This window comes from Scyliorhinus torazame, unplaced genomic scaffold (genome assembly GCF_047496885.1).
Source record: "Scyliorhinus torazame isolate Kashiwa2021f unplaced genomic scaffold, sScyTor2.1 scaffold_446, whole genome shotgun sequence".
NCBI lineage: Eukaryota > Metazoa > Chordata > Chondrichthyes > Carcharhiniformes > Scyliorhinidae > Scyliorhinus > Scyliorhinus torazame.
In genome coordinates, this window is record NW_027308173.1 from 43,237 (window position 1) to 68,821 (window position 25,585).

General features: G+C 45.0%; 1 protein-coding gene across 1 annotated transcript in view; it reads right to left on the minus strand.

Moving 5' to 3' along the window:
* The window catches only part of LOC140406298 (histone deacetylase 4-like), a gene marked incomplete at its 3' end in the record, with an annotated part of 165,034 nt that overhangs the window by 42,536 nt on the left and 96,913 nt on the right, over positions 1-25,585 (minus strand). Inside the window, exons 7-10 of the mRNA XM_072494411.1 lie at positions 23,109-23,221; positions 19,488-19,604; positions 14,398-14,590; positions 637-875 (exon numbers count right to left, since the gene is read on the minus strand). Of these exons, the coding sequence (XP_072350512.1) occupies positions 637-875; positions 14,398-14,590; positions 19,488-19,604; positions 23,109-23,221 (662 nt within the window). The remainder of the gene's footprint in view (positions 1-636; positions 876-14,397; positions 14,591-19,487; positions 19,605-23,108; positions 23,222-25,585) is intronic.

A 25,585-nucleotide genomic window follows, 5' to 3' on the forward strand; every position in this document is an offset into this window, starting at 1 on the left:
CTTTTCAGTGACCAGGAAGACAATCACCTCAGGTGTTCTCTCCCCGGATGGGGTCATGATCACATTCAGCAGGTGCCTGATGTTCGAAGTCGGGTGTCTACCCTTGACAAAACCCGTCTGGTCTTCTGCAACTACATCTGGTACGCAGTCCTATTTTGCACAATATTTACCAATCACCAGTCATCATCAGAAAAAAAATGTACAATTTCCTGCCATTCGATGCCCATTTATTGTCAGGTCCTACTTACATAATAACTTTACCATTTCATCTAGATTGATATACTTTGACAATATGTAGTATGAAAATAGTATAATGGCAAGAAATATAGAAAACAATTACTTTTAATGCATGACAAGTAGCCGTACTGAGATGATGGTTATGACTCAATCTCAAGATTCTGATTTGAATTGCAATCTAAACATTCATTTTACAACTCACATTAAATAACAAAATAACTCTAATAAAATATAATCTTAACATGACCTTCACAAATAGAAACCATGACTTGTACATTACCTTGCTGACATGAAAAAAAATACATTTCATCTCCCTGAACAGATGTGGTATAATGTATACTGATCAGCACATTGAGCCCTCAGGTTTATTTGGCAAATAATTGCTACCTCAGTACTGACCTTGTTAATGTGAATCTGTTGCTGCTGGAACTGCTGTTTATGTTTCTCCAGAAACTGCTGATGTTGCTGCTGTATGACCAGCTGTTGCAAAGCCTGTGCGTTCTGTGGTAGCGGTGCTGACTGCGTTCTCCCTAATGGACGGTGCTGCCTAAGCTTGTGTATGGAAGGTGAAACTCTGTCTGGACCAACAAGCGACTGTGGGTGAATGGGCAACGCTCCCAATCCTGAAAGATACCAGTCTAAGATATAATGCAGAAAACAGCAGAAGAAAAAAGGAGGGGAAGAAAAGTGGCTGTTGAGTAATTATGGCAACAAGAGACTATTGCAGCCAGCCATTTTCTACTTCAAATACTCGGTTATAATTAACTTAATTTGAGGGAACAAAATCCAAGACAACAAAACTTTCAACATTAAAGACTTCTACAAACCTAAATCTGCAAAACAGCATTCCAACTCAATGTAGTGTAACAGTTTTAGCAGAGCTAACTCACCAAGTAAAGAAAAAATACTTTTATGCAATATAAAGATGAGCAAAATTCAAATAAAGTTGCATTTAAACCTATCGGCAGAACTGAAATATATAACAGAGGACAATAATATAGAATATCAATTGTCACAACATTTTCAATACGCATATGCTATTAAAAGGCACTTGATTACTACATCACTGATACTTCAGCATGCAACCTCCCTGACTATTTCAGTTGAATTCCACATGTCCTAACTAGAGAGATTCTGATCACCAAAACAGGTACTAAAAACACACTAGAAAATTAACACCTTTTCCTTTCTTTCTTTCACTAATTTTCTCCCTTTGTTTTAAAGCATTGATTCAATGTTGATGCACGATTCTAAACTGCCTATTCCATTAACTCATCCAAGTAACCATTACCATGAGCCTCTTCCATGAACAACGACAGGTTTTCAATAATGACATGGGGACTTCACACTCTAGCCTGATCCTGACCTCTCAATTTTCAGCTGGAATCTCTAGATAGCATCAAGAGTGTATAAATTAATTGAATAACTCAAGGATGCTGTAACTAATTCTATTCTTTCCATTGCCTTAGAAAACACATTATAGTATAAAAATTTCAGTATAAAAATGGGTCTTATATATTTTTAAAATAATAAAACCACATGATTATCAGAAATCATTTGAGTACATAAACTAGTATGGCGGGGGGTGGGAATCGGAGCAGCAGGCCAGCAAGTGTAGAGACTGGGGAAGGGCTTGAGACTAAGACAAAATAGCAAAGAGGAGAGCAGGCAGAGGGAGGTTGCTGATCTCAGTGGCTCTGGAGGTCTGGAGTGCTTTTGCTTTAATGCGAGAAATAAAACAGACAAGAAGGGTGAACTTAAAGCTTGGATTAATGTGGGAATTATGATATTGTTGCTATTACGGAGACATGGTTAAAGGAGGGACTAGACTGGCAGCATAATGTTCCGAGAAATCGATGTTTTATACGAGACAAAGGGGTTAGCAGAAAGGGTAGGGGAGTTGCATTATTGGTTAGGGAATATATCACAGCTGTGCTGAGGGAGGATATCTTGGAGGGATCTTGCAGGGAGGCATTATGGGTAGATCTAACGAATAGGAAAGGTGCAATCACAATGTCGGGGTTGTACTATAGGCTTCCCAATAGCCAGCGGATGTAGAGGAACAGATGTGTACTCAGATTCAGGAAAGATGTGAAAATAGCAGGGTTGTGGTGGGCGATTTTAATTTCCCCCATATTGACTGGGACTCCCTTAGTGCCAGAGCTTCGGATGGAGGGCAATTTGTTAGGTGTGTCCAAGAGGGTTTTTTAAAACAGTATGTTGATAGTCCAACCAGGGAGAGGGCCTAAATGGACCTAATATTGAGGAATGAGCCCAGACAGATGACCAAAGTTTCAGTATGGGAACATTTTGGGAATAGCGATCATAATTCCGTATATTTTCGAATACTCATGGATAAGGGCAAGAGTGGTCCTCGAGTGAGGATGCTAAATTAGGGAAAAGCTAACTACAACAGAACTCGGCAAGAGCTGGAGAACGTGGATTGGGAGCGGCTGTTTGAAGGTAAATCCACATTTGATATGTGGGAGTCTTTTAAAGACCAGTTGATTAGAGTGCAGGACAGATTCCTACAATGTCCCTGCGAAAATGAAGGACAGAAGTGGCAGGATTAGGTAACCATGGATGACAGGGGACATTGTGAGACTAGTCAAAAAGAATAACAAAGCATACACAAGGTCTAGGTCACCAAAAATAGACAAAGCTTTTGAAGAATATCGGGTAAGTAGGAACATCTCAAAAAGGGAGGTTAGGAGGGCTAAAAGAGGCCATGAAATGTCATTTGCAAGCAGGGTCAAAGAAAATCCCACGGCCTTTTATGCATATATAAAGAGCAAGAGGGTAGCTAAGGAAAGAGGAGGCCCACTCAAGGACAAAGAAAGGAATTTATGCATGGAGTCAGAGGAAGTGGGTGATATCCTTAATGAGTATTTTGCACTGGTATTCACCAAGGAGAAGGACATGACGGATGTTGAGGCTAGGATTGGTGTATGAATACTCGAGGACATGTCAGCATAATGAAGGAGGAAGTGTTGGATATCTTAAAACGAATCAAGATAGAATGTCCCCTGAGCCGGATGGGATATATCCCAGTTTACTGTGGAAGGCAAGAGAGGAAATAGCTTGGGACTTAACAGATATCATTCCATCATCTCTGACCACAGGCAAGGTTCCAGAGGACTGGAGACAGAGATGGTCTGATTAACAAGTTTGCAGATGACACTAAGAAAGGCGGAGTTGCAGATAGTGAAGGGGACTGTCAGAGAATACAGCAGAATATAGATAGATTGGAGGGTTGGGCAGATAAATGGCAGATGGAGTTCACTCCCAACAAATGCGAGGTGATGCATTTTGGAAGATTAAATTCAGGTGTGAATTATATAGTAAATGGCAGAACTCTTATGAGTATTGACATACAGAGGGATCTGGGCGTTTCAGGTCCATAGTTCCATGAAAGTGGCAATGCAGGTGGATAAGGCAGTCAAGAAGGCATACAGCACGCGTGCCTTCATTGGCCGGGTCATTGAGTACAAGAGTTGGCAGGTCATGCTGCAGTTCTATATAAAACTTTAATTAGGCCACATTTGGAATATTGCGTGCAGTTCTGGTCGCCATACTACCAGAAGAACATGGATGCTTTGGAGAGAGTGCAAAGAAGGTTTACCAAGATTTTGCCAGGTCTGGAGGGTGTTAAGCTGTTAGGAGAGGTTGAATAAACTCGGATTGTTTCTGTTGGAAAGACGGAGGCTGAGGAGAGACCAGATTGAGGTCTTCAAAATTCCGAGAGGTATAGACAAGTTGAATAGGCAGAAGCTTTTTCCCAGGGTGGAAGACTCAAATACAAAGGGGCACAGATTTAAGATGAGAGGGGGAAAGTTTAGGGGAGATGTGCGAGGAAAGTTTTTCACGCAGACTGTGGTGGGTGCCTGGAACGCTTTGCCAGTGGAGATGGTGGAAGCAGGTATGATAGCAACATTTAAGATGTACCTTGATCAACACATGAATGGAGAGATGCAGATCGTTTGGGCAATAAGTAGTAGGTCTAAATAAGGAATCTGGATCAGCAAAGGCTTGGTGGGCTGAAGGGCTTGTTCCTGTGCTGTAATATTTTTGTTCATGTAGATTGTCAAGACCATGTTCGTCTTGATCACAATAAGTTGGATTTATATTAGACTTAAACTTGATCACTTCCCATTTTTGATGTAAAAGGAAACTCCAATTTGTCTCCACTACTATCTATCACAAGCCTATCTTCACTGGTCTATATAAGCACTGGGGTTCCTACAGTTCTAGGCGCTATGAAGTTCCCCTTATCAGCAATCTTTCAAATAGGGCCAGAGAAATTTGCTCACGTGCAAGCTTGATGCTCAAATAGTGCGACATCAAAGACATCCTGTGGGATAATGACTACCTGGATCAGATCATTGCTCGCAAACTCATTAATGGTCCCAAGGTCTTTGTTCCTAAAAAGTGCCCAGTCTACCTCAGATTACCGTAGAAGGATAAGGTGTCTCAAAATGTGAGCAACAGATGAAGCTAGCTGTTGCATACTGTTACTGGACAGTAGCAACAGGAGTGGTATTCTCCAATGCCATAAAGCCAAAAGAATGATCTATGTATCAACAAATGAGTAATGTGATATATGAATTTCAGTGCTGTTGTGATGCCAGGTACGTAGACTGTAGGCCCCATCGACAGGTAGGTCGTATCAAACAGCACATCCCTTCAGCAGTTCACAACAGACAAAGTACTGACCAAAGCCCACCAGCCCGTGCTTGCAAAACTTAAAACAGTGTCCAACATTATGTGTGATTCTGAGATTGGACACTTATTAAACAATTTTTATTGTGTTAAGAATTACCCTTAAACCCAATTTAAAATTATCAGCTGGGCTCACAGTGTAGCTCACTTATGCGTGCTAAAAGCTACATATATTCACACACAGAGCCCTGTCCTTTGCACACAGAAGGAGCACATCCACACATTTTGCCTTTTTCAACTAAACAAAAACTGGGATTGAGCCATTCCCTGGTCCATTTCCTATAGCAATGCCTTGACCAATCAGAATCGATCTATCTGGTTTGAATTTGAACAAATGCTTGACAGTTAGCTGTTCCCTGGTGCATTCTCAATAGCAACACCGTTATCAATCAAAGTCCAATTGCCAACTTTCCTCCTGTGGCATAAGGTGCTGTTCCCTTTACTGTTGGTACTCTTGCAGACTGCCCTGATGCGCAAGACAAAAAGCTTTGACAGCTTATCTTTGTTTCAGCAATACTCAAGAACCATAAAAATTTCTCTGCCAAGTAAGATTTCCTGAATAACAACTTAAATTAAGTAATGCATTTAACATAGTAAAGCATTTTGACTTTCGATGGCGGCCATGTGATTGACGGTCGTGAACTTGGTGGCTCCCGCGCGGAGATTTTTTTCTTATCTAAAGTCCCGATCAGACTTTTGATTTCAGTCCCGAAGTGCGAGTTTAGCATTGTGAAAGTGCTGGCAGACTTCTCGAGCAGTCTGGCATGCATTCAGCGAAAAGCAACGGAGGGAAAAAAACGGCAACAGACAGACAGATTCTGGAGAGCGCAGTCGAAGGCGTGATGGCGGCAGGCCCGGAACCTGTACTCCCGGCCCAATGGTCTATGGCACAATTAGTGGACTTCTTAACCACATAATTTCAGAAGAGGATGGAAACCTCGGAAGACCTGGTAAGGGCCATTGACCCGATAAAAGCAGCAGTGGAGAGGGTTGAGCAGCAGATGGAGTCCCAGGGAGCTTCACTTCAAAAAATGGAGGAGTCTATCACTGAACACGAGGACCGGTTGGCCGTGATGGAAGCAAAGCTTTCCGTGATTGTCGGCAGTTGTAAAAAGGTACAGGATAGAGTGGACTAGCTGGAGAACCGCAAGCGGTGGCTGAATATCCGGATAGTAGGTCTCCAGGAGGGGCTGGAAGGTTTGCAACCTTCGGAGTGTCTGTGGCACAGATGCTGTGAAAGCTGGTAGGGGAGGAAGTTTTTAAATCGCCCCAGAGGTGGATCGCGCATAGAGGGTGCTGAGAAGGAAACCAAAGGCAAGTGAACAACCAAGGGCAATGATGATACGTCTACATAGATTCCTGGACAAGGAAAAAATCCTGAGATGGGCTAGGCAGGCAAAGAAAAGCACGTGGGAGGGGAGCGTTATCAGAATATACCCCGATTGGGGGGGCGGAACTGCTTAAACGCCGTGCCGGTTTTAATAAAGTCAAAGCAGTTCTCCACAAGGAAGGTGTGAGACTTGGTATGCTGTATTCAGCCCACCTGTGGGTCACCTTCCATATAAAATAATACTTCTTGGACACCCAGGAGGAGGCGGATATGTTTCTTCGAGACCATGGGATTGGGATCTTGTAAATATGTTAAACTGTTAAAATGTTCTTGTTCTACTTGTAAGGGACTGTATTATTACTTTGACTGTTGTGTATTCTAATACTGTTACTATGTTCCTCTCTCCATCACTCTCCTCTCTGTTTGAGCTGGACTGGTGCTCACGGGCTGGTGGGATGGCGGGTGGGGGGTTCTGCTTACTTGGGTACTTTCCTTTTTATTTGTCTGGGACAGACCTAGATTCGCACAGGCTCATTCTGGGGGGAGATTTTAATACTGTCTTAGAGTTAGACCGATCTAGCCCGAGGTCTGGGAGGACGTCGGCGATGACTGGGGAGCTGTCAAAATTAATGCAGCTCATGGGGGGGGGGGGGGGGGGGCGTAGATCCGTGGCGCTTTGGGAGGCCTAAGGCGAGGGAGTTTTCTTTTTTTTCTCATGGTCACAAATGTTATTCCCGAATTGACTTTTTGTTTTGGATAAGTCGTTGATTCCTGGAGTTGCGGGGACAGAGTACTCGCCGATCACAGTGTCTGACCACGCCCCTAACTGGGTAGACCTGCGGGCAGAGAAACTATACACTTCTGGACCTCAGTGGAGAATAGGAATTGGTCTCCTTGCGGATAAGGAGTTATGTGAAAGATAGGAAGGTGGCAGTCATAATTATACAGATCAGAACGTCACTGGTGAAGTCTCTGCCAGGGTGCTATGGGAGGCACTGAAGGCGGTGTTAAGGGGAGAATTTATTTCGATCCGGGCAAACAGGCTAAGGGTGGAGCGAGGAGAACAATTGAGATCGGTGGAGGCGATCTTAGCAGTTAATCGCAGATTCCTGGAATCACAGGATGAAGTACTATTGAGTGTGCGTCAGAGGCTCCAGATGCAGTTTAATTTGTCACCTCAGAGGAGATGGAGAGATAGCTGCATAGAGCCAGGGGGTTCTTGTACGAACATGAGGTAGGATGCTCGCCCATCAACTAAGAAAGCAGATGGCGGCTAGGGTTATAGGTAGACTCAGGGACGAGGGGAGGGAAAAGAGGTGGTTACAGACCCTGCGGGGCTTAATAACATCTTTGCGTCCTTCTATCAAAGGCTATACCAATTAGAACCACCACCGGGGTGCGAACTGAGAAGTAGATTCCTAGATGGGTTGGAGTTTCCGACGGTGGGTCAGGCTCGGGCGCAAGGATTGGGGGGGTTCGGTAGTTCTGCGGGAGTTGCTGGGGTGTGAATTTGATGCAGTCAGGGAAGACCCCGGGACTGGATGGACTCCCACTCAAATTTTATAAACATTTTGGTACGCTGCTGGGTCCGTTGATGGCACGGATGTACCATGAAGCACTGGAGAGGGCTCGATCCCCCACACTGTCGCAGGCCTCCATCACCCTTATCCAAAAAAAGGATAAGGATCCTGAGCAATGCGATCTTATCGTCCTATTTCCCTCCTGAATGTTGATGCAAAGCTTCTGGCCAAGATCTTGGCCACCTGTATTGCGTGCCAGAAGTGGTTGGAGAGGATCAAACTGGGTTTGTAAAAGGCAGAGCGTGGCAGCTAATATTCGGAGGCTACTTAATGCTATCATGATGGCCGCTGGAGGAAATGAGGTGGAGATTGTGCTGTCAATGGATGCTGAGAAGGCATTCGACCCAAGTGGTGTGGGCGCAACTATTTGACGTTTTGGAGCGGTTTGGGTTTGGACAGGGATTTGTGGACTGAGTTAAAACTGTTCCATACAGCCCTGAAGGCAAGCATCTAATGGGGTTAGTTCTGAGTACTTTACTCTGCAGCGTGGGACAAGGCAGGGGTGCCAGCTCTCTCCTTTGCTATTCGCTCTTGCGATCGAACCTTTAGTAATAGTGGAACATCAGCTTTCCTTGTATGCGAATGATCTCCTACTGTATGTTTCCAATTCCTTGGAGTCTATTGATAAGCTCCTGAGAATTTTGAATAATTCAGCTCCTTCTCTGGATACAAGCTTAATACGTCAAAGAATGAGATTTTCTTGATTGGCTCCGGGGGGCAGGAAGGGTATGGTGGCTCCTGTTTCGCCTGGCTAGAAAGAGCTTTTTCAGGTGGCGTGGGAATGGGCCCAACTTCACAAACTCAATCTGACATGCTTAGTAGAGGGGATGAAGGAGGAGTTCAAAAGGTGGGGCAGTCTGCCTCTATCTTTGTTCGGAAGAGTCCAGACTATTAAGATGGTGAACCTGCCGAGGTTCCTACTTGCTTTTCAGAGCCTCCCAATCTTTCTGCCAAAATCCTTTTTCAGCCTTAGGCTTTGTATGGGTGGGGAGGGTCCCCCATATTAAAAGAGTTTGGCTGGAGAGGAGTAAATGGGGGGTTGGCCTGGTCCTTCCCAATTTTCAATGTTACTACTGGGCTGTTAATATTGTTATGGTCCGAAGATGGTTGTTGGACCAGGGGTTGGTATGGTGTAGAGTGGAGGAGGCCTCGTGTAGGGGGACTTCCTGAAGGGCATTGGTTTTGGCTCCCCTTACTTTCTCGCCAGGTTCTCATCAAACCCAGTGGCGGTTTCCACTTTGAGGGTTTGGAACCAGTGCCAATTACATTTTGGTTTGGAAGACATGAACAGGAAGGCTCCGTACAGTGGCAACCACAGATTCATTCCAGCGAGCCTGGATGCTAGGTTCAAGGAATGGGACCTCTTGGGGTTCCACTGCTTTAAGAACCTGTTCTTGGATGGGAAGTTTGCGGACCTAACTGACCTGACAGAGGGCTATCAAATGCCCAGCAGTAATGAATTTAGGTATCTCCAGATAAGGGCATTTTTGAGCAAGGAGTTGAGTTCATTCCAAATGCTACCACCCTCGGGTCTACAGGAAAGGTTCTGCCTGGATGATGAGATTGGGGGTTAAGATCTCCAATGTGTATACTGAGTTGGCCAGTAGGGAGGAAGTCACGATGGTGTTGATGCTGCAGAGATGGGAGAGGAATTGGGAGGTGCGGTGCAGGGTTGAATTTAGGAGGAAGCGTTGCATAGGGTTGCATCCTCGTCATGTGCTAGGCTAAGTCTCATACAGCATAAGGTTGTGCACAGAGCGCAGATGACACCTGCTGAGCTGAGCCATTTCTTTCCGGAAGTGGCTGGTCAATGTACACGATGTGCCGGATCCCCTGTGAACCATGTTCATATGTTCTGGTCCTGTCCAAAACTAGTGGGGTTTTGGAAGAATGTTACGGATGTACTGTCTCGGGTGGTGGGGGTAGTGGTCACGACTTCTCTATGGGTAGCTAACTTTGTTCTGTCTGAGGATCCTGGTGTCATGGTGGGAAAGGGGGCCGACGTTGTGGCATTCACCTCCTTACTGGCACGAAGGAGAATTTTGCTTAATTGGAGGGCCACAGAATTGCCAAGCACTGGGTCATGGGTATGAGATCTTGCTGAGTTCCTTCATTTGGAGAGAATCAAGTTCACCATTAGAGGTTCGGATGAAGGGTTCTCCGTGGGGTGGAAGCCGTTCATCCACTTTTTCAAGAACTACTCGACCGTCAGCAAGGTGTGGGGGGGGGGGGGGGGGGGGGGGGAAGAGGAGAAGACATAGTACTTTTGGTTCATTATTTTGCTTTAATAAGAAAAAAAAATGTTTACTCTTTTTTTTCATTTGAGAGCGTTGGCATCATATTTGTGTATATGTAGGGGGTTCCTTTGTATTGTATTGTTATAGTGTTATATGCATTGTTAATATGTTATGCAGTGTTTGTTGTTGTTCAATATTATGGATTGTTCCTGTTTTTGTATTCTCTATATGCTTTGGATGTGCCTTCAATAAATTATCTTTCAAAAAAAAACCATAGTAAAGCATTTCAAGGTGCTTAACAACAGTGAAATCAATAAAAACATTTTTGACACTAGGCTGTAGAAGGAAAAATCTAAATGTAACAACAGCTTGGAAAAGGGTAGGTTTTAAAGGGAGTCTTAAAAGATGAGACAAAATGGCAAAAAAAATTAGGAAGGTAGTTCTAGAGCATATGTCAAGGTAACAGGAAGCTTAGCTGCCAATGGTGGAGGAAGTAAAATTGGGGACGGCTTTAGGCCAAAATTGGAGGAGCGCTGAGATCTCAACTGGCTTCTAGAACTGCAGAAGCCTACAGGGATAGGGAGGGGTCATGGCATGGAAGGATGTGAAAACTGATGCTGCTTGTTGGGGAAGATGGCGAAGGTCAGCATGCACAGGTTTAATGTGTGAATTAGATTTGGAGCAAGTTCAAGTTAGGGCAACAGACTTTTGGATGAGTACAAGTTTATGAAATGTGCATGACAGAAAGCCAGTCAGGAGTGCACTGGAAAGTCAAGTCTAGAAGATGTAGATGACTTTTCCAACACAGGATGCTGAGGCAGAATAGGAGTTGAACTATAGAGATGAAAGTAGGTAGCCTTGGTGTTGATGTAAATATCTGATCGGAAACTCATCTTGGAGTCAACACTGAGGTTGTGAATGGTCTTGCGCAATGCAAAATGCAGACAAGGAAGTGGAGTTTGTGGCGGGGACCAAAGACCACAGTCTTCTCAATGCTTATTTGGAGAAAATTGCTGTTTGTTCAATATTGGATGTCAAGCAAGCATTGCGACAATCAGAGACAGTGGAGGGCTCCAATGAGGTGGCTGTGATCACAGGGTTGAGTGTTATTGCTGTATATTTGGAACCAGATATTGGCTTTTTCAGATGATATTACTGGGGGGGAACATGTAGATAAGAAATAGAAAGGGATAACGACATACCATTGGAGACACCAGAGGTAACGGGGGGGGGGGAGAGAGAGAGAGAGAGAGAGAAAAACCATGGTAGATGATTCACTAGCTACAATCAGATACATAAGAATGGAACCAAGCTACTGTTTCACCCAACTGGACAACTGAAGAGAGATAATAGATGATGGTGCTATGGAGAGGTCAGACATCTGATGAGTAGGATTCAAACATGGAATTGTGGAAAAGATAGGCATGAATTTGGAAAGCAGCAATATGTTCAAGGACTTTGTAGAAGGGAGGTTCAAAATGAGATGGTAGTTTCAAGAGATTAAGGAGGGTCAAGGGTAGGTTTGTTGAGGAGAAGGGGAGATGGCAGTAGATTTAGAGTGACAGTACCCAATGACAGTGAATTGTTAATAATATTTTTAAAATTTAGAGTACCCAATTAATTTTTTCCAATTAAGGGGCAATTTAGCGTGGCCAATCCACCTACCCAGCACATCTCTGGGTTGTGGGGCGAAACCCACGCAAACACAGATAGAATGTACAAGCTCCACACGGACAGTGACCCAGGGCCGGGATCGAACCTGGGACCTCAGCGCCATGAGGCAGTAGTGCTAACCACTGCAACTGTGAATTGTTAATAATAACATCTAAAATTAGACACAGTGAGCAAATTGATCAACAGTTAAGTTGGAATAAGATCTAAAGTGCGGGAAGTGGATCTCATGGACAAGGTAATCTCAGATAGAGCAATGCATGAGATGGCTACCAAAATTTAGAGTATCCAATTCTTTATTTCCAATTAAGGGGCAATTTATCAGGGCAATTCACCTACCCTGCACATCTTTGAGACCCACGCAAACACAGGGAGAATGTGCAAACTCCACATGGCCAGGATCGAACCCGGGTCCTCAGCGCTGTGAGACAGCAGTGCTAACCACTGCATCAAGAATCCCGAGAAACATGAGAGGGAAGTGTCAGGGCAGCTGGGTTGTTTGTCCAGAAAACTAGGGAAGGGAGGGGAGGGAGAGGCAAAGGCAGCTGAGCAGATGGTCTTTATCTTTATGACAAAAAAAAATTGTGAGCTCTACATATGGCATGGTGGCACAGTGGTTAGCACTGCTACCTCACAGCTGCAGGGACCCCATTCAATTCTGGCCTCGGGTAACTGTGTGGAGTGTGCACTTTCTCCAGTGTCTGCGTGGGTTCCTTCCAGGTACTCTGGTTTCCTTCCACCGTCCAAGGATGCGCAGATTAGTTGGATTGGCCATTCTAAATTGTTCCTTAGTGTCCATAAGGTTAGGTCGGGTTACTGGGATATGGTGGAAGCGTGGGCGCTCTTTCCAAGGGCCGGTGCAGACTCGATGGGCCGAATGGCCTCCCTCTGCACTATAAATTCTATGATTCATTCCTGGAGGTGAACTTTAAAACTTCTAGATGACCACAACTAATTCCACAGATTGGCAATTAACATCATTCGCTTGGTAACTAATAACAGGGATGAGAAGTCTCAGGACAGTTTTGTTCCAGTATTCAGAGAGGAGTACATAAAAATTGTAAAAAGGTGTTAAAAGCATATATAAATTACTTTCCCAGGAATGGCTCTCCTTCGGACGTCGGAAAAAACAAGCAACAAAACCAACAGAAAGTTGCAAAATGGAACTTGCAAGGAAAGTTTATTTTATTGCCCATATCATGGTGAGGGACTAGTATTGCAAGTGCTGGGGAATGCAATATCGAACACCAGAATCATGGTTAATTATTACTCAGTACTCCCAATGGCATATCAGGAAGTTCTGCACCTCAGCCAATGATTTTCTGGTCATTAAAACTCAGTCAGAAAAGCCATGGCTACTATTGAAAATCACAGTATTGGTCAGAATCGAGCCAAGAAGGGTAAAGTATGACCAAATGCAGAACAAAGCTACCCCAGTTCTGTCCCAGCTTTTTAAACAAAAACATATTTTTAGACAATATTAACTCACATCTTAAAACTCTTCAGAGAAAAAATTACTTTGAAATGCAATGACTATCATCACATAGGCAAACAGGGTACCATTTTCGGAACAGCAAGATCCCGTCAACAGTCTGGAGATGAATAACCAGTTAATTTGATTCTGTTGGAAGAAACCTTGCCCAGGATAAAGATTCCCCATTCATCATCAAATAGCATCAGTGATTCTTTAATTTCAGCTGTAGTACTGGAACCAGCATGTTTTAATCATCTACATCCCCAATTCCCGACTGTAGGAAAACACACCTTAATACACACTTAACTAACATTTCCACAGCAGCTCTTTGATCAAGTTTAACAATGTAGTGTCAAAGTGTGGCCAATTATGCAGAATCCACAGGTACTAGAAACATGGGGCACTGACACCTATCAGAGAGAGAAGACTCATCGGTCTGGGCTGATTCAAATTCAAAATAAGTGAAAGAAAGTGTTTGAATCTTCTGCCCCTGAGCTTGTTTATTTTGTTAAATATGGTATTGCAATGTTGAGGAAAAGAGAATCTTGCATCGAAACACGTGCAACTGCAGAAAGGGGAACTTTTAGTAAGGAACAAAATCCACCTATAGGTCAGCAAAATTAGGTTAACAAGAGTAGGTCATATGCACCAAGATGTAAATGTTTTTACTAAACAGAAAAACATTTTCAAACATTTTGAAGTTCCTCCAAGCACTGATGCTTGACAAACAAGCCAACAGTCAACCAATTCTTGAGCTTCTGCCACAACAGCTTTTGAGCCAGTTGCTAGTAGCTATCCCAGAGTGACTTGGGTGTCTCAAACTCAAATTGTAAATGAACAGGCTATGGTCACAACTCTAATAGTGATTATTAGCTAATAAGTGTTTAATACATGCATTTAAAAATCCTTCGACTATTATTTCAAGAGATATTAACACCTCTGTTAAAAAGGTAAAGGAATTTCATATGAGTACACTCTTTTCTACCCCAACCTTTTCACTGTGTAATTTCAAAGGCCCAGAAATCAAGTTTCCTTTTCTTTTTTAAATATACATACCAGATACACATTGTTGAATCCCTAGTTTTCATAATAGTCCATTAGAAAAGATAAATCACCTATACGTATCTGAATCATTATGGAGTTACTTACCAGTTACTAGTGGACTCTGGGGTGTAGGTTGGTCCAACAAGACCATATGCTGCAAGAGAGGTGTATGCCCACTACTGCCATCTTTATCCAAAGTGGCGATGTAGTGTGGCAGATGAGTACCAGCAATAAATGGAGTGTTCAATGGGAGTCCTTGCATGCCCACTCTCTCACCTTCTGCTTGGCCAGAGGCTCCCTGTACGCAAATAAAAAACACATTGAACATTTTGGTAGTAATAACCATAGATATAAATCTCCGCTATAATAGAGATGTGAGAAGTTGTATAATATGCATCTCACCAAGATATTGATAACTTAACTGAAACAAAGCTTCAGTAGAAATGCAGGGGAACCCGAGTAGAACAGAATTGAGAACCTGGGCGAGATTCTCCGCTCGCCGGGGGCTGGCGTGAATCCCACCCCCGCCGGTTGCTGAATTCTCCGACACTGGAGATTCGGCGGGGGCGGGAATCACGCCGCGCCGGTTGGCGGCCCCCCCCCCCGCGATTCTCCAGCCCGGATGGGCCGAAGTCCCGCTGATAGAATGCCTGTCCCGCCGGCGTGGATTAAATCACCTCTCTTACTGGCGGGACAAGGCGGCGCGGGGCGATCCGGCCCCGGGGGGTGCCCCCACGGTGGCCTGGCCCGCGATCGGGGCCCACCGATCCGTGGGCGGGCCTGTGCCGTGGGGGCACTCTTTTCCTTCCGCCTTCGCCACGGTCTCCACCATGGCGGAGGAGAAAGAGACTGCCTCCACAGCGCATGCGCGGGGATGCAGTGAGCGGCCGCTAACGCTCCCGCGCATGCGCCGTCCGGAGATGTCATTTTCGTGCCAGCTGGCAGGGCACCAAAGGCCTTTTCCGCCAGCTGGCAGGGCGTAAATCAGTCTGGCGCGGGCCTAGCCCCTCAAGGTTAGGGCTCGGCCCCCCAAGATGCGGAGGATTCCGCACCTTTGGGGCGGCGCGATGCCGGACTGATTAGCGCCGATCTTGGTGCCGGTCGGCGGACATCGCGCCGATACTGGAGAATTTCGCCCCCTGTCTTTGAAGTATCAGTAAATTATTATGCATCTCTTTCAAAGTTCACAAATGGGGAAATCTTAACACATGCATATACACATTGATTATTTTTGGGGTATAAAAATAATGAGTCTTATTTAAAATAAATTGTTACAAGCAAGTAATATAGTGTTATGCTAAATTATATATTTAAATATAAAACCCTTAAAACCATTCCGACCAACGTACCCAATTTCAAAATGTATGAAATTGTAAAATGTAAAACGTTCTATGGGATTCGATGTCACAGATGTAATTTCTGTGTATCTAAATAGAGGCAGAACCAATTTGCTGAATATCCTCATCCTGAACTAGAGTGGGATTGCAAGAGACATGGAAACAAGAGCAGAAGCAGGCTATTCAGGCCTTCAAGCCTGCTCTGCCATTCATTTATGATCATGGCCGATCACCCAACTCAGTAATCTATTCCTCCTTTCTCCCATATCGTTTGACCGCTTTTGCCCTAGTTATATCGAATGCCTTCTTAAAAATATACTTTTTGGCCTCAACTACTTTCTGTAGGCTCGCCACTCCCTGCGTGAAGAACTTTTTCCTCATCTCAGTCCTAAATAGTCTACCCCTCAGACTATGACCCCTGGTTCTGGACTCACACGTCATCGGGAATATCCTTCCTGCATCTTCCCGGTCTAGTCCTGTTAACATTTTATATGTTTCTATGAGATCCCCTCATTCTTCTAAACTCCAGTGAATGTAATCCTAACTGACATAATCTCTCCTCATACATCAGTCCCACCATCCCAGGAATCAGTCTGCTAAACCTTTGCTGCACTCTCTCCATAGCAAGAACATCCTTCCTCAGATAAGGAGACCAAAATTGCACACAATATTCCAGGTGTGGTCTCACCAAGGCCCTGTATAATTGCAGCAAGACATCCCTGCTCCCTGTACTCGAATTATCTCACCATGAAGACCAACATATTATTTGCCTTCTTTACCACCTGCTGCACCTGCATGCTTACTTTGACTCGGTGCACGAGGACACCCAGGTCCTGTTACACATTTCCCTCTCTCAATCTATAGCCATTCAGATAATAATCTGCCTTCCTGTTTTTGCTCCCAAAGTGGATAATCTCACATTTATCCATATTATACTGTATCTGCCATGCATTTGCCCACTCACTCAACTTGTCCAAATCACACTGAAGCATCTATGCAGCCTCCTCACTGCTCACCCTCCCACCCAGCTTTGAGTCAGCTGCAAATTTGGAGATTTGGAGGGGGCGGCATAGTATTTAGCACTGCTACTTCACAGCTCCAGGGACAAGGATTCAATTCCGGCCTCGGATGACTGTCTGTGTGAGAGTTTGCACTTTCTCCCAGTGTCTGCGTAGGTTCCTTCAGGTGCTCCGGTTTCCTCCCAGAGTCCAAAGAGGTGCAGGTTAGGTGGATTAGCCATGCTAAATTTCCCTTAGTGTCCAAAAAACGTTGGGTGGGGTTGCTGGGTAATGGGGGTAGGGTGGAGATGTGGGTTTAAATGGGGTGCTCTTTCTCGGGGTTGGTGTGGACTCGATGGGGCGAATGGCCTCCTTCGGCACTGTAAATTCTATGATTCTACATTTTGCTCCCTCATCTAAATCATAATATAGACATAATATATATACACACATATATATAGTGAAGGTCCTAGCACCAATCCCTGCGGTACCCCACTCGTCACTGCCTGTCATTTGGAAAAAGACCCATTTATTCTTACTCTTCGTTTACTGTCTGCTAACCAGTTTTCTACCCATCTCCATACACAGCCCCCCATCGCGAGGTTTAATTTTACAAAGTCTTATGTAGGACTTTGTCAAAAGCCTTCTGAAAGTCCAAATATCCATCCAATGGCTCCCCCTCGTTAATTCTACTAGTTACATCCTTGAAGAATTCCAGTAAATTTGGCAAGCACAATTTCCCTTTTGTAAATCCATGCTGACCTCTGTCCAATCCTGCCACTGTATTCCAAGTGCTTTGCTATTAAATCTTTAATAATAATGGACAATAGCATTTTCAGACAAAGCTGAAGTGTTTGGCAAGTGCCTTCAGATAAAAGTATTGAGTGCATGATTGCGCTCCACTATTTCCTCATGATTGGGGTTCACTCCATCTGTCATTGAGAAATGGTCGAATACAACAAACACAGAAAACGCGACAGACCTTGACCATATCCAGGCTATAAAACTGACAACCTGTGCTCAGGCATTAGTTGTCCCCTTAGCCATGTTGTTCCAGTAAATCGAGGACAATAGTAACTACTAAACAGTGTAGATATGTCCTGTCTACAAAAACTTGGATACATCTAGTCCAGTAATTACCACCCTATCAGCCTCCTCAATCACCAATGAAATGATGAAACGGGTCAAGAGTGTGCCACCAAACAACTTCTACTCAATAACATCTTGCTCATCAACCCTCAGTTTTTGTTCAATCAGAACAACTCAGTGGCTAATCTCATCACAGCTTACATGCAGACATGAAGGCAACTTGAATGCCAGTGAGGTGAGATGCAGCTACAACAAGAAATTCAACACCATCAAATGGAGAGAAGTTTGACTGGTGCTCAATAACTATCACTATTGGCATAGAGTGGTTGCAGTGTATACATGATACACTTTAGTAACTCATCAAGGTTACTTTGATTGCACCAGCCTCCTCTGCAACCTTTACCATGGAAGAGGAGGAGAGCCACAGTGTTGTGTTTACCATCACCGGAGGACTCTCTTTCAAACTACACACCAACCAGTCTTGGATATGTATCGTCGGACCTTTATCATCGCTGGGTCAATATCCTGGAATTTCCTAATTAGTGCCATGGTGGGAACACAATTACTACAAGCGCTGCAGCAGTTAAAGGAGAAAGCCGAATCACATATGGCAACAAATGTGGTATTGCCAACATTATCCATGCCCCAAGAATTCATCTTTTAAAAAATATTTGTTTCCCTTTGGACAGATTAACATATCAGGAAAATCACTGCTGTGTATTGTGCAACCGAGTACTGCTATTTATTCACTCTGCAATTAGTGTAAGAGTCGAGTGTTCAGGCAGCAGCAATTAAATTTTGAACCAGGTTCCTTCCCTGAACTTCACAAAATCGGGCTGGTTTAGCACAGTGGGCTAAACAGCTCGCTTGTAATGAAGAACAAGGCCAGCAGCGCGGGTTCAATTCTCGTACCGGCCTCCCCGAACAGGCGCTGGAATGTGACGACTAGGGGCTTTTCACAGAAACTTTATTGAAGCCTACTTGTGACAATAAGCAATTATTATTATTATTAAGTTCTAATGAATCTCAGAATCAGGTGTCAGAGTATGAACGTGCCCTGCATTTTATTCAATGTGGACAGTGTATTAAAAATTATGAAAATAAGCTCACTAGGAGTTTAATGCTTTTCCCAGTATAGTTTTCTACAATTTCCTGCATAAGACGCATATTGATCTGCTCGCAGACCTCTGCTACTGCTGAAATGAATGCCTGCAGAATTGGGAGGGGGCAATAAGTGCTGTTTTTCTGTTTTTCAACTCTGGTAGGAACTGCCCAACTTTCATCTGATGCCTCGAATAGCTTAGCCCAAGATCAAGAATTCACTTTGTGGAGAAAACTGCGTCCAAATCGCCAGGGTATATTGCATTGCGGAACCAATGGATCCAGAAAATCACCCTAAACTGCCATTTATTCCAACACATCATTTTCTGCAATGGAAATGGGGATTTGGGAGGGGGAGGTGCAGTGACGCTGTGAAGGAGTAATGGCAAACTCTCTATTTACATGGCTGCAGGTTGGAGGATTGCTCAACACCACTGCTGGGATCGGCCCACCACTGCTGGGATCGGCCCACCACTGCTGGGATCGGCCCACCACTGCTGGGATCGGCCCACAGATCTTCAACTGCCAACAGGATTTCTACCAAAAGAGTGAAATGAATAAATGAAATGGAAGGCTAGCCAATAGCAGATTTTAAATTGTATGCTAGATATTTCCACTCTAATTTATCATTAATGATACATGTGCAATATCAGGCGGTTCAAGTACTTACACTAGAGGGACCTGTGGCTGGCAGACCTAAAGTTATGTTGGGCAATGATGGTGAAGTATACAGAGGCAATTGCGTCACTGAGCCATCTCGAGCAACCAGTTTGTGAGGCAAAGTAGACTGAAAGAAGAAAAGGACAGTATATAAATGTCAACAACAAAATGTATCAAATTGCTATGTGCCAAAAAAAATTTCATTATATTGATCTAATTTTTAATGAGGTCCCCAAAAGACCAATCAGAAACTTAGATTTTCATGACTATAAACTTTCCCTTTTATCTGTAAACAAGTAAAAGTGGTTTTATCTACAAGAATGCAGTGTTGCTGATTGGTGCATGCTAAACCATGTTACCATAGGCCAGATTTCAAAAGGCAACACGCCTTCTAAACGAGCACCAGAAATATATAAAATGAGACGAGCGCTGTAAAAGAGCTTTTACAAGCTCATTAAGTAAAAATATTGCTGAAGGGTGGGACCACTTAGAACCGAAGGGGACATTGTGGAACTAAAAAGATGCATTGATAAAAATTTTGCTTCAGTATTTACAAAAGTGGCAACGGAATAGGGGTGACACCTAAGAACAAAATGCTGGAGATAAACATTCAACAATAGGCAGGTACCATGTTCCAGATGGTGTGCACACCAGACTGATGGGAAGTTGGGGAATGGTTGGTAGAAACATTAAGTATAATTTTTCAAACAACTAGGAACCAGAATTACATCAAAGTACGGGATGGTGGTAAATGTTGCACTCTTGTTGAAACGGAAGGATAAGTTTGGAAATTCTGATCATTTAATTTCATTTAGGGTTGTGGATAAAAGCTCCATAATAAGATGAAATTAAATCAACACTTAGAAAGCAAAGAGCTAATCAGGATGTGTAATGCACATGTCATGTTTGACTGATTGAACTGATTGAGAAAATCACATTGTTTAGATAATAAGAATCTGAGAATTACAGAGCTGTACAGCAGCAAGGCGGTCATTTAGCCCATCATGTCTGGGCAAGCTCTCTGAATGAACAATGATTGTTGCGCATAGACAACAAATGCTGTCAATAAGAATTTTTTGAAGGCATTTGCTAGGATTCCACACAAATGGTATAAAAGGTACACAACCAAATAAGTGGAAACAGCAAGGGAACACAAAACAAAGAGTATAGACAGATGGTCTGCAAGTAATGATGTGCCCTTGTTCTGGGATCTCCGAAACTTCATTTATATAAATTTTATTTTTAAAATAAATTTAGAGTAGCCAATTATTTATTTTTTCCAATTAAGGGGCAATTTAGCATGGCAAATCCACCTAACCTGCACATCTTTGGGTTGTGGGAGTGAAACCCACGCAGACACGGGGCAAATGTGCAAACTCCACACAGACAGTGACCCAGGGCCGTGATTCGAACCCGGGTCCTCAGCGCCATGGTCCCAGTGCTAACCGCGCTGCCACGTGCCACCCTCTCCATTTATATAAATGATCCAAGCACAAGAAGGAAGACTACAGATACTATAATGGAAAGTCCACAAAAACGTGGCAACAGTGCAACAAGACATCAGTTATCAGAGTGGGCAGATAGATGGTAAATGCAGTTCAATGCAAGGAAATATGAAGTAGTATATTTAAACGTGACCTAAGAGATAATATTCGGAACTGAATGGAGGAGCAAAGATTTAGCGATACAGATAGACAGAAAAGTGGCAAAGTAGAAAAGATGATTTAAAAAACGTGATTCTGGGTTGATGCGCATGGGCATTGTAAACAAATGCTAGGGGGTGGCACGGTGGTTAGCACTACTGCCTCATGGCGCTAAGGACCTGGGTTCGATCCCAGCCCCGGGTCACTGTCCGTGTGGAGTTTGCACATTCTCCTCCTGTTTGCATAGGTCTCACCCCCAAACCCAAAGATGTGCAGGATCAGTTGATGGGCCATGCTCAATTCCCCTTAATTGGAAAAAAAAGAATACAAATGCTAGGAATTTGTTGTTCAATTCGTACAAGACATTGTTACTTTTATTATGTGCTATTCTGGAGAAATGAAGATTCACTTCAGTGATACCAGAAATGAGAAGTTATGATGCAAAGCACAAAAAAATAGGATTCCCCCCCCCCCCACAGGAACAGAAATGGTAAACGAAAACGAGTTTTCAAGATAGTGACAATTTTTAGAGGTTGAATATTGAAAGAGTGTTTTAACCGATTGCTGAATCAGAAACAAGGAGGCATAAACTCAAGGTTACGAGGAATACAGAAGGGAGTGAGAAGATTTGTCCTCCCCAATGAGGAATGAGGGTTATTAGAATATGGGATGTTATACCACAGGTAGGTATTTGAGGCAGGGACTATAGCACCAAGGAAACTGGATGTGTATTTTAACATTACACATTGCTATTGAAAGGCAGAGCAATGAGTTTAGAGTAAATCGTAAATAAACATGAGCATTGGTACTAGGTTAATGAATTGAATCACTCCCTTATTGATGTCATCTCTGTGATTCCAAAGCAATTCAGTTATCATCTTGGAACATATCCCACTATTCGAGCCACCCATCCCATCCTTTCTTTCACCTACTCCATTCTCCAGCACCTCTCATGGACTTGCATGCTGCCTTTTTCCCCACCCCATTCATCAGAGCCAACCCACTTGTCATCAATTCCATCCCCGTCTCATAGCCTGTCCACTTCACCAGACCCAAACCAATATGTTTAGTGGGCAGTAGAGTATTCTTTGCATTTGTCGATGGCATAACAAGTTGCTGTTCGGAGCAACAGATTCAGGGTACTAGATCTAGCAGATCAGCCTAGTCCCCAAGCGCTCATCCTAGTATTCCAAAAATAGAATTGAAAAGCATCAGGACGAATGTTGTGCAAATGAACTGATTCAATAGGTACCAGACTGAGCAGTAAACAACATTGCTCAAAATTACTGCCATTTGACATTGTAAGTACCATTGTGGGATATCTGAGTTTTTTTCAAATTAATTATTTTTAAATTTGCTGAATAACTTCTAAAGTGGAAGGTTTATATTTCAGAAAGTACAAATTTCTTCGGAAACAAATATAAAAGGATTCAAAAACATATAAAGATTTATAACATATCTCTTATGAAATGACGTACTTCATTTTTTTAAAAACTTACAAATCATTGTTTAAGCTATAATAGGGAACAATAGCACCGATCTTGGACAATTTCAAAAACGTGGCCAGATGAATAGGCAGATAGGTGGTCGGAAGTTCATCTTGGGACTAAACGATCTAGCCTCAGTTAGTTGTTAGGACAGTGAACAGTACTTATGATTGAAGACAGTATCAGGGTAATTTATTTATGATGACTAAATAAATCTGAATCCGATTTTTACCAGGGTTTTGGGATGAAATTGTCTCGATAACTACACGAAAGACTTGACTGGTTGAATGACTTTTTCTTTTTATCTGGACATGTGCAGCATGCATGTCTAATATGGATTGAAACAGTATGATAACCGACACTTTAACTTGGATAGCCTGATCATTGGAGGATGCATTTACATGTGTTCCTATGAATTTGGGAGTATGGGGAACAAACAAACCATTTTAAAATCAGAAAGAATTGTTACCCAAAACTTCTTGTTTGCCACAGAAAGGTTACCTCAGTTGGCATATTGGTTGCTGATCCTGCTATCCCATTTTCTGTAGTGATGTTGTTGGAGCTGTTGTTGGGGGAGCTTGGGCCAGATCCAGGAGCACTGTTACAAGCTGAATCTGATCAAAGGAAAAAAACAATTAACAAAATCTCACTGAAAGAAATTTAAAGTTTAAAATATCATATCACAGTCTACTTCTGTTAAATCACAAGTGAATACAGTAATAACTACTACTGTGTTATTGATATGCCTCATGCTCCTCCATTGGCAAGCACTATATACCTTCCAAAACAAAGATTCCATATCCCATTTTCCTTTATCCACTGGACAGTGTTTTGTGCCACTTTTTACCAACTGATATCAGAATGGAGATTTGCAGGCATGAATCTAGACTACTACTCGATGCAAAAACTATGACTGCACTATCTGTACATCTACCTCCCAAGACATTCTTTGAATCAACATAACATAAATTATAGGAGCTGCTCGATTTCTCTGCTAGCCCAGTGCAAGGAATCGTTCATTTTGATTTGTTAACCCTGTCAACGCTAACTTGGGACATTCTGGGCGGGATTCTCTCAGGCTTAGCCGGTTCGGAGAATCGCAAATCGCGACGGTTTTTCACGCGATGCCGGTTCACGATTCTCACAACCAGTGAAAATGGCGTGATCGTGATCGGCGCCGCGCTGCCCAGAGAATCGTCCGAGTGGGCCCGTTCATCGATTCTCCAGGCTCCTGGGGATACTGCGGCCCAGATGGGCCAAAGTCCCGACGGCGTAACCCCAGGTCACGTCTGCATCGTTATAACCTGCTAATAAAAATCGCCAGCCAGTTGTGCTGGCTGACGATGCGGGAGCAGGAGGCGAGGGCCCAGCATGTGGGGGGACACATGTCTGTCGGGACACTGTGGTTGGGGGCGAGGACCTCCATGTTCGGTTGGGGGGGGGGGGGGGGGGGAGGCGTGGGGACGACAGGGCCGCCGGCCTGGGACTGCCCGCTATGGCAGGGCGGTGCTAAAGCCACGGCCGCCATTATGGCGGCCAGGCTGATGGGCATCAACCCCGGGAGCTGGCTGAGTGCAAGCCTGCCGGATATGCGCATGGGTGCCGGACCCCCCAGGCGGCAGCCCTCCCAGCCGGCGGCACCCACCGGCGGGTATGTCCAGGGCCGCAGCCATGGCAGCCCCCTGTGAGGGCATTGCCATCCAACAGTGGCGCTAGCAGGAAGGACGGGCAATAGTGGTCGGAGCACTGAGGGTGTGGGCAGGGGTCTTGGTGCATGCGTGGCTGTGGCGCAATCACCCAACCGGGGCAGACATGTAGCCCATGGCACCTGGCTGTAGAGGGGGCCATGCACCTTCGTTAAACATGTGTACCACCCGCCCCCTGCAAATCATAATGTTTGGCACCAGCCAGCGAAGTTGGCCACCGTGGTGGGAGCCGCTGCCCTGCATGCAGCCCTGTGGCAGAGTCGGCGCAGGCGGCTCAGAGAGGCTGCGGCAGCAGTGGCTGCAGCAGAGGGCCGGGCTGCAGCAGAGGGCCGGGCTGCAGCAGAGGGCCGGGCTGCAGCAGAGGGCCGGGCTGCAGCAGAGGGCCGGGCTGCAGCAGAGGGCCGGGCTGCTGCAGAGGGCCGGGCTGCTGCAGAGGGCCGGGCTGCTGCAGAGGGCCGGGCTGCTGCAGAGGGCCGGGCTGCAGCAGAGGGCCGGACTGCAGCAGAGGGCCGGGCTGCAGCAGAGGGCCGGGCTGCAGCAGAGGGCCGGGCTGCAGCAGAGGGCCGGGCTGCAGCAGAGGGCCGGGCTGCAGCAGAGGGCCGGGCTGCAGCAGAGGGCCGGGCTGCAGCAGAGGGCCGGGCTGCAGCAGAGGGACAGGCTGCAGAGGGCCAGGTGGCACCCGCTCAGGCTGCAGGGCCACCCGCCCGACGGGCGCAGGAGGAGGAGGACGACAACAACGAGGGCGAGGCACGGGATGAGGATACCAATGTGGATGAGGAGCAGGAGGAGGAGGAGATGAAGGAAGAGGAGGCGGTGGTGCCAAGGCGCTGGAGGCGCCCGATGAGGTCTCGTTTCTATCGGTGCCGCATGTCCTTCGGGGACCTGCTGGACAGGCCATGCAGGAGGAGACACCGGATGAGCCACCGGATGAGCCGGAAAACCGTTGCCCACATCTGCCACCTGATGGCACACCTGGCACAGCGTAGCACAGGGGGAGGACATGCTCTCCCGGTGGCCGTCAAGGTGACAGTGGCCCTGAATTTCTATGCCATAGTGTTGTTCCAGTCGCCGAGTGGGTACCTGTCCGGCATCTCCCAGCCATCGGCGTCCCGGTGCATCCATGCAGTGACGGACGCCCTGCATGACATCGTGGACCGGTACATCCAGTGGACCGTGTCCACCAGGATGCCCAGGCAGCGGGATTAGCTGCCGTGGCCAGGATACCCATGGTACAGAGGGCGATCGATGGGGTGTACGGCGCCATGCGCCCAC